The sequence below is a fragment of the Sinocyclocheilus rhinocerous genome, unplaced genomic scaffold, assembly GCF_001515625.1.
Source record: "Sinocyclocheilus rhinocerous isolate Xijiao unplaced genomic scaffold, SAMN03320098_v1.1 scaffold689, whole genome shotgun sequence".
Lineage (NCBI taxonomy): Eukaryota > Metazoa > Chordata > Actinopteri > Cypriniformes > Cyprinidae > Sinocyclocheilus > Sinocyclocheilus rhinocerous.
Window position 1 is genome coordinate 1,299,641 of NW_015652129.1, and position 9,302 is coordinate 1,308,942.

The 9,302-nt window shown below is 34.7% G+C and overlaps 2 protein-coding genes across 4 annotated transcripts in view; both read right to left on the bottom strand.

Moving 5' to 3' along the window:
• The window catches only part of LOC107713434 (probable ATP-dependent RNA helicase DHX40), a 4,096-nt gene extending 1,996 nt beyond the window's left edge, over positions 1–2,100 (bottom strand). For all 3 annotated transcript variants that reach the window (XM_016518920.1, XM_016518917.1, XM_016518918.1), the window contains exons 1-2: positions 1,803–2,100; positions 1,574–1,710 (exon numbers count right to left, since the gene is read on the bottom strand). The gene's annotated coding sequence lies outside the window, so the exon portion shown is untranslated. The remainder of the gene's footprint in view (positions 1–1,573; positions 1,711–1,802) is intronic.
• Positions 2,101–2,725: 625 nt separating this feature from the next.
• LOC107713426 (uncharacterized) lies at positions 2,726–8,139 on the bottom strand. Its single transcript, XM_016518912.1, has 10 exons — positions 8,058–8,139; positions 5,161–5,493; positions 4,676–4,771; positions 4,484–4,540; positions 4,334–4,393; positions 3,476–3,505; positions 3,296–3,358; positions 3,146–3,205; positions 3,000–3,059; positions 2,726–2,865 (listed from the first exon to the last, which is right to left on the bottom strand). The coding sequence occupies exons 1-10, from the start codon at positions 8,137–8,139 to the stop codon at positions 2,831–2,833; spliced, it is 876 nt and encodes a 291-aa protein (XP_016374398.1). The 3' UTR covers positions 2,726–2,830.
• Between the last annotated feature and the right edge of the window lie 1,163 nt (positions 8,140–9,302).

Below are 9,302 nucleotides of genomic sequence, written 5' to 3' on the forward strand. Positions count from 1 at the left end.
AAACAAAACAACGGTCACTAATTAGAAGTACAAAACGAGGATTTGTAAAGAAGAATTTCGGAGGATTTCGATATAAGCCAAGAGGAGACTGGTTTTTCTTTGCTAAAGTAAGGAAACTTTGCTTCCTTTGCTCCTGTAAACAAACTCGCGAGACTAGCATATCTCAGAGGCGCGCGCTGCGCATATGTGCTACGTCATTCGCCAGAAAGCCATCCGCGTATGAAAGATAACGGAAGTGAGAGAAAAGTGTTTATTATGTTTGAAATATGGATTTGTTCTTACAAAAAAGCATGGATTCACCACAGAAGGCCTTTATTCACCCCCCCCGGAGCCGTGTGAGACATGTTTATTATGAATGCGCGCGCTTTATTTGACGACTTGTGGACTGTTCAACTGCAACACCCGCTGACTGCAATGATAGAGCTTGGAATAGCCAGGACCATTTTTAATATAACTCCGACTGGATTCGTCTGAAAGAAGAAAGTCATATACACCTAGGATGCCTCGAGGGTGAGTAAAACACAGTCTAATTTTCATTTTTGGGTGAACTAACCCTTTAAGACTTCTCTCTATTCCTTAGTAAAAGTTTGTCTCAGCAGCTTTGTGAATAGGTTTTAAGAGAAAACTCTTAGCTAAAAACTTTTACTGCTATTTAGGAGAACTCTTAGTGGTAAGATAAAATGTTTTGTGAATACGGGCCCAGTACTACAATATGGAAAAGATGATTTTTTTTAAAAATATATTAAATATTTGTAAGCATTGTGGTAATATTTGTTGTACTGCCATGAAATTATGCAGACTTTAGTGTCAATAACAACAATATGAAATATGATGATGAAATGAGGATTACAATGTACACTTCCGTTCAAATGTTTGGGTTTAGTAAGATTCTTTTTTAATATTATTTAAATAAGTGCACTCAAAAAGGCTAAAAAAAAATACTGTAAAGCATTAATATTATGAACAATTTAACTAATAACTAAATGTAATTTATTCCTGTGACAGCTAAGCTGAATTTTCGGCAGCCATTACTCCAATCTTCAGTGTCACATGATCCTTTAGAAATCTGATATTCTGAATTCTAATATGTTGATTTGCTGCTCAAGAAACATTTCTTATTACTATTATATAAATGTTTTTCTGCTAAACATTTTGTTGAAAGCATGGTATTTTTTTCAGGACCTTTAATGTATATAAAGTTCAAAAGAACAAACATTATAAATATAAATTTTAACCCATTTTATGCATCCTTGCTGAATCAAAGTATTAATTTCTTTCAAGAACAAATTGTACTAACCCCAGACTTCTGAATGGTAGTGTATTTGATTGAAATTTCTTTTTGAACATTTTTTATAATAATAAAAGCTGTCACTGGGTGGTACCATTTCGAAAGCTACTAATATATAATATTTAGGTACTAATATGTATCTTTAAGGTACTAATAGGCACACTTTAAGGGTAAAAAAATGTACAAAAGCATAACTTTAAAAAGGTACTGCCCCAGTTACAGCTTTTGTACTTTTGTTTCTGAGATACAAATGTTGAAGTGTTAAATAAGAGTGTAATCTCGTACCTTTGTAGAGCAGTCATCGAAGCGCACTTGGTATCCCACCTCCTCACCCAGCCAGACCCCCATCTCATGGGACACCCTCTGGACTACAGTGATGGCTGCAACCCTCCTGGGCTGAGTCACACCAGTTCTGCAAAAACCTGAAGAAAAAAACACAGACATGCTGAAGAAGAGGAATAGATCCAACACACATGCCTGTCAATTCCAGTTCAATGGTCATGTACTTGCATACCTGCTTTATACAAGTACTGAGGCAGCTGAGTGGTCTTTCCGCTGCCAGCTTCACCTGTTACGATCAGGAAGGTGTTTTCCTTCACAGTTTGAATGAGTTTGTCTTTGTGCTGATAAATAGGCAGCTTTCTTCATTCATACTTCTCTGTTTCTCTGCTCTTCTCTGATTTTGACATGTCTATGACCATTCATGCGCCGTTTATCCACTTCCTAACGTTGCTTAACTTTATATTTCACCTCTTGCGTTTACTAAAAGCTCAGCAGAATGTTCTTCTTCTTCTTTGACGTTTTATGGCGGTTGGCAAACCAGCTTTAGGTGCATTTACCGCCACCTACTAGGATGGAGGGTGGAGCATTGACGTTAAAGGAAAACTAAAAAAATTTTTTTTAAATTTTAAAAAATAAATAAAAAATAAAAAAATTAGTTCAGCAGAATATTAATAAGTCACAATCGCAGGTTATTTTGGCGCAGAAGACCTTGTGCAAGTTGTCAGTTGGTTTACAAAACACATTAGCGCCACCTGCAGCACAGGATGACATTACACTGCTGCGTTCACTGCAGGTTTTCAATGCTGTTCACTAGCAGCTGTTAGTTAAAAATGTGTATGTGCATAATATTATGCATGTTCAAAATAAATACAATAAAGTAGATTTACAAGAATTTTGATTTAAAAGAGAGAATTTTATGACTAGAATTTCAGACATTTCACAAATTTAAAAAAAATGTAAAGGTCAGCTTGTGACAAACTGAATGTTCTTACCAGTATGTTTTCTGACCAATTAATATTAAAATGCACCAACTTCTGTTTGTAAAATGCAAAACAAAGGAGGCAGGAGGATAATAATAATTCTGAAGAATTAGTTTTTCATTCAATCATTTGTGTATGTCACACAGATTTATTTGAATTAAATGAATGTGATTTCCATGAACCATGTTAAACATCAGCATTTATTGAGATATTGAACTGTCTGAAACGTGTGTTTTCTGGATTCTGTGGAACTGGATTCTGTCGTTGACTTCTGATCACTTCAGTCACTGTATATTGGATTTTTAAACTGAATATCTGCCGGAGAAATGAAAGAAAACAACACAATGAAGTTTTTTTGGCTGTGATAATTGTTCTGAAAAAGTGCCATGTAATAAAACTTCATTAATATACAAAATAAATGACATTTAAGAACAATGAAAAGTAATTACGTTTTTGTTTTTTCCGTTTTTTGCCAGCATTTGCTGGAATGGAGAGCTCCGCCTGGTTAACTGAAATGTTTCAAACAATTTTTGGGGTTATTTCAGTTGTAGCACATACAGCTAATCTGTTTTTCCAAGCACAAATATTGCCTTACCATAATATGGTTTTACATCTGAAGGATGACTTGTAGTTGGCTCAGGAGCAGCCCTGAATGCTGAATTGTTTTTTTTTTTTCAAAATTAGATTTGCATTATTTATCTTGTAAAGTAATACAATAAATCAAGAACCAAAAATTATGATTCACCTCTCTGAGGATGTTGCCCCTGCTGCACAGCAGAACTTTGATTTGGAGCATGTATGTCATTTTCTGGACAAAAAAAACATTTATAATTTTACCCAAAATCATGAAAAAAATTAATAAAACCAACTTGAAGTCCAATGTTCACACAGTGAAAACAGTACAAATATGATACATCATTCATACCATAAACAGTTGTGGGACCCCTCCTCACACCTTCAGAAATAAGATCAACAGACAAACAAAATGATTATTCTGAGGTAATCTAATCAATAATACCATATCATAACATCATATATTCTTTGACCAGAAAATGTTCGGTCTGTTGAAATTCCAAAGTACAACGCGTAGTGGAGGAATAATGATTCATATATTGATATGATTCACTTGTCCTTAGTCCCTCCCTGTTCTAGCTTGTACTATTCTAAACAATGTCTGAAACTTTGTATTACAAACACTTCTTGTGTTTATTTAGCCTCTTTATGATGAATTTCTTCTTGTATTCCTCATTTGTAAGTCGCTTTGGATGAAAGCGTCTGCTAAATGAATAAATGTAATTGAAAAAAAAAGTAATTCGGCATTTATTTGAAAGACAAAATAGTAATAAAAAAAACTTGTGTAGTGTTATAAATGTCTTTATTGCCACTTTTGATACATTTTATGCAAAAAAAAAAAAAAGTAGTAATTTCTTTCTTTTTGTTATTTTTTAATCTTACACTGACACTGAATACTGGAATAATGGATAATGAAAATTCAGCTTTGCCATCATAGGAATAAATGACATTTGAATATAAAAACACTTATAAGTAATAATATTTCTAATTATTAATATTTCGCAATATTACAGTTTTTACTGCATTTTTGATCAAATAAGTGCAATTATTTCCAAGAAAACAATATGCACATCTAACTTTTCTCTCTCTCAAATGTTCCAAGCAGCCTTGGTTTAACATTTTGTATGTAGTGCAATGACATGCATTGATTTTTAAGTGCAATTGTGTGTTTTTCAAGACCACATGCTGATAAGTAAAGCATGTTTCTTACCCCTCTTGTTTCTATGTCCACTGCTTTCTGTATTCTGTGTTTCTTCGGGGGAATTACTACCTAAAAGTCATATGATTTTCACAGAGGTCAAGAAACTCCACAGAAAGTGACTGAACATCAAGCACTGGTCAGGTGTGTTATACTGCTCACCTTCACTCTGTACGCCATTAACTGGATCAGATTTGGATGATGTATTTACACACTTCCCTGTCCAAACGAAGATTTATTTACAACATTTATTTGAGTAAATACATACATTATTGTTTTGTTTTTTTTACATAATAAATATAAAAATACCATGTAAATTATACTATCTAAATAATGTTAGGAAACAATGCTCACCATAGAATTTTGATAACAGGCTGAATGCAATAAAAAGCAGAATAAGCAATCCAGCTCCAGCTGCAAAGTAGAACCAGGGGTTTGACTCATTGATTCCTACAAAGAAAAAAAATACAGTTATAATGTAACAGTTTCGGAATCACACAGATTTGACCAATAACCATATGCAAAATGTACGTGTCTATATACAAATGTTATTGTAGATTATTTCTGCACATGCGCTAGAAATACTATACAAAAATGCTTTTGAACATCTCTAAAGTTACTGCCTGGCATGTTGTCACACTACATAGGTTAAGTTGTCGCATGGAACATGCTTGCATATTTCTGCGAAAAAAAATGCAACAGTTAAACACAAAAAGTCATGAATCCGCGAGAATGTAAAATGTAACAAAATATTTAAACCATTGATTTGTAAAATTTATTTTATACATTTGTCTGAATGTATGCTAGTGCAGTTGTGACAATAAGACCCCTGATCTTACTGTGCGGACGTTCATTGATCTTCACCATCCAGCATTCACTGTTCAGCCGACATGTGTAGGTGCCAATGTCTGAAGACTGCAGATCATGGATGAGGATGGAGAAATTTCCATGTTTAGATAGAAGTGGAAAAACATTCACTCGTCCTTCACTAGGACTGTGAAAGAAGATTCTGCCATTAATCCTGATCGTTACAAGACTGGAATAACGGTTCCAATTCACACTCTCGGTTTCATTGTGATGGCTTATATTAAAGTGACATGGGAGAAAGACTTCAGATTTCAGAGAAGCATTCACGGTGACCTCTGTGCATCTTGTATTCCTGTGGTACTGAGCTAAAATGAAGGGGCATCAAAATATAAGTGATTCAGTATGATATCACACATGCACACATTTGAATCTTTTAAGATTAATTTGCTACCAAACATAACATACATAATGTTAAAGAAATGTCTGGTTTGTTAATTTTACACACAACAATGTAAAATAAATAAATGTATGAAAAAATCTGAACTGCTGACATGGAGACAATATTACATTATTCTTTTGCATTCTTTTATTACAGTTTTTCTGAATTGCTAAAACACATTTCCATCACTCAATTTCTCAAAACATTAAACACAAATCCAAATCCTCAAACTAAATTCACAAAACCTGACTCTTCAATCAAAATCAAACAAACACTGCAAAACCATTTCACTTGCACTCAAAATCAAACGGTGCTCTCAGATCACACACTCATGAGTCAATAAAATAAACACTACAGAGCATTCATTAGACACTACAGAGAAAAATGGAGAACACAGCATCCAGAACATTACAGAAAAAAGTATATTGTATTGAGTAAACAATTTTGTAATTCTGTAAAAAAGTATAGTAATTGCAACAGATTAAGGTGAATATATTGTATAGGCCTACTGTATGTACTGCAAGAATAGTATTGTGCTGAATATTGAATAGTACTGAATGTTTGTATATATTCAGCACTTGGATACTGCAAAAATACTGCAGTCCGCAATTGTAAAATCGGGGTCAATGAGATATTCATTCTGTCTCAGCATCATGTCTTTGTGCTTGAGTCCGGCCTGAGGACTTTGTCCACATCACAAGTAATGTTGTCTTTTTTGCTAGACAAAGAGAAAAACCTCTCTGGTCTGACAGATCCAGCGTTGATAACACTCTCTAAACCTTACGCTTTCTCTCCTCATCCTATTCCTCCACATCCTCCACTTCTTACATGTACTCTTCCTCCTCTCCTTCTCAGACTGACTGCCAAATTTAATTGTATCATCATTCAGTCACCTGTGCCACTTGTGCACTCTGAACTGGCTCATATTTTGTACAGTTGGTTTGATCACATCATTAGAAACAAGTGTGACTTTATGAAATAAATATTTATTTACGTTTACTGGTTGCAGTTTTTTTCAACTGCTTACACAAAAAATCTTTACTTGTCACACAATTTCTGAAACCTGACACTCAAACACCAGAACCACACACCAAATCTGCAAAACCATACACTAATTCTCGGCCTTTTCAATTTCATAAAACACTTTGTGTGCAAAACACAACACACAGTTCTCTATGTAACACACAAAAATCTAACAGGAAGTATCTTGATTTCCTTTTTCAAACACAACCAATCAAAATGGCAGACTAATTCACACTATGCCTCAATGACTAACTCCTCACATGTGCAACACTCATTGCTTTACTTAACACCAACCAATCATGGCTTTAGAATAGGCCTATAAATACACATCTACACATGGTTTATTTGTTTATTTTCTTTCGTACTGTGTAATATTGTATTCACAACCACAAATGCTTACAGTAAAAAAAAGTTCAATCTTCAATCTGGTTGGTATCTTGCTTTTACAGTTTTTTACGATTGCTTAAGCAGTGTAAGGTTTTGCTAATTGTTGGAAAAGTTTAATTTTAGTGTGTAAGCAATCGTAAAAAACTGTAAAGTTTACCATGAATTTTTCAACATCTCTCTGCCAATTACTTTCAATCTTGTACAGAAATCTACATAGGAGCTCATGAAAGAAGAGCTTCAGGTTTTGAATAACTTTGCGTTTATGATATATCCAAAAATATAATATTATGGCAAAGGTGTTTGCAACATAAGATGAATGTTTGCTTTTGAGATGTGTTTGTGATATTTTGAATGAAGTGCTTCATTTTGCAAAAGATGTGAGGCATTTTGCATTGTGTGTGTGGAATTCTTGGAATTGTGTGTAAAGTTTTGAAAAAAAGAGACAAAGTTTTGAAAATGTAAGCAGTTGAAAAAATTTGTGATTTCTTATCAAAGCCAACTAAATTTCATTAGTGTCACCTATTGTACAGTCTAGCAAGATTCTTCTGATGCTAACAGCATGTTTTATTTTACTCTAATTTCAGTCTTGTACCTATCTATTGAAGCAAGGCAGATAATGAACAAAAGGGAAAAAAGCAAGAATGAAAGAAAGAAAAAAAAAACAAGTAGGCTATGCCATGCCATCATTACAAAATGGATTATTTCACAGCTTCCATCGACTCTCAAATAGCATAAGAAATAAAAATATTATCTTTTTCAGAAATGGTACAAGAATGACTAAGATATAGATGCAGTAAATATTGTTCAACATAAGAGTCTTTTTGTTTATTTATATTCAAATTAACTAATGGAAGACTAATTCAAAGAACCCTTTTAAGTCAAATAGTCACTTGCTATTTCCTGTAAAAGTGGGCACACACACACACACACACACACACACAGCTGTCGTGTTTTGAAAGGTGATGAGGTTTTCTGACTTCTCCATGTTGTTCATGCAAACTCATTGACGTTGTCCTTTTTTATGTGCACATGGTCATAGAGGTATTTTATTGTGATGCTGAAGTGATGAGCCAGGTGCACATTGGGCAGCTTTGGAGATGTCAGTATTGACTCTCTGGATGGTGTCTGGATGAATGTCTCTGCAGGGAACAAGAGTGGACATGATGATCTTTGCATTGGGGCAGATCTCATAGCCTTCTCTGCTACTCTGCAGACCAGCTACCCAACTCTCTCCTGTTCATTTCTCAGGTCATTGGTGCCTGTGTGTATGATAATGTGTGAGGATGTGCCAAAGCTGGGGTCAGAAAGCACTCTGAGGACATCACCTGTTTTGGGGAACCAAAATTTTTACCCCTGCAGGAACTTTCCATTGGAGTCCCTGAAGATGGCAGTTTCTCAACTGGAGTTGTGGCTGATTTTTCTCTTCTAATTTTTAAAGTTTCTGTTCAGTTAGAGACTACATACATTTGATCATGAAGTGCATACTAATTTCTACTGCCATATTAGTGCCATTAAAGCACACTCAGAAGCAGGCACGTGCACACATAGACATCAAAGGGGGCTAGAGCAGAAAGTGGCCTTTTTTCTGTTTTTTTTCTTGTTTTTTTTTTTAAATAAATGAATATATGTGTGCATGTGTGTGTGTGTTTCTGTTTGCGCACAGCTGTTCCTGTCAAACAAATAAAAAATCAAAATATCAGGTCGGTTCAGGAAATGTTGAAACTGTCGAGTGTCGAGTTCCGATGCCTTTCTCCCTCCGTGCCTCATCACAGCAGTGTAGCGCACATTTGATCAGCTGCACATCACGTCACAGACATGCAGAGAGCCGCAGAAGTGAAGCCCTCCCTCCCTTTCTAGTTGTGTTTGTCTTACAGCTAATTATCCTGTCCATGACTCATGAGAGCTACCAAGTTAGCTAAAGTTTAGCTAAGACAATAGGAAGTCTAGTAGGTTAGACCAGTGCAGGTTCTTTCACTGCATGATTCAGTTTATTAAAATGCATTTAGAATGATCACAAAATGCAACATATGGGGGCAGAAATGTATATATATATCATTTCATATAGTTAATCAGTATGCGAAGACTGACGTTTTTTCCACCAAAAAGCAACATGAGAAATGTGATATTGATTTTATACAGCAGTTCAATAACAAGAATTTAATATTAAGACACTTTTTTAGACACAATATTGACTGTTTTTGCTCTATTTCGCCAACTGTGATTGTGATTCAGTGATTGAATCACCCGTTTAAATTATTCGGTTCAGTCGCAATGACTCACTTATTACAGTTTTTCTCGATTGCTAAAACACTATAACCAGGCTTT

Bases quoted from the DNA above. Each gene is read 5' to 3' on its own strand.
- LOC107713426 (XM_016518912.1), bottom strand. From the start codon at position 8,139: ATGTCCACTCTTGTTCCCTGCAGAGACATTCATCCAGACACCATCCAG. The intron at 4,394-4,483 runs GTGAGCAGTATA...TATGACTTTTAG, and splicing joins TAATGGCGTACAGAGTGAAG to GTAGTAATTCCCCCGAAGAA. The intron at 2,866-2,999 runs GTAATTACTTTT...TTTCTCCGGCAG, and splicing joins AAAACGGAAAAAACAAAAAC to ATATTCAGTTTAAAAATCCA.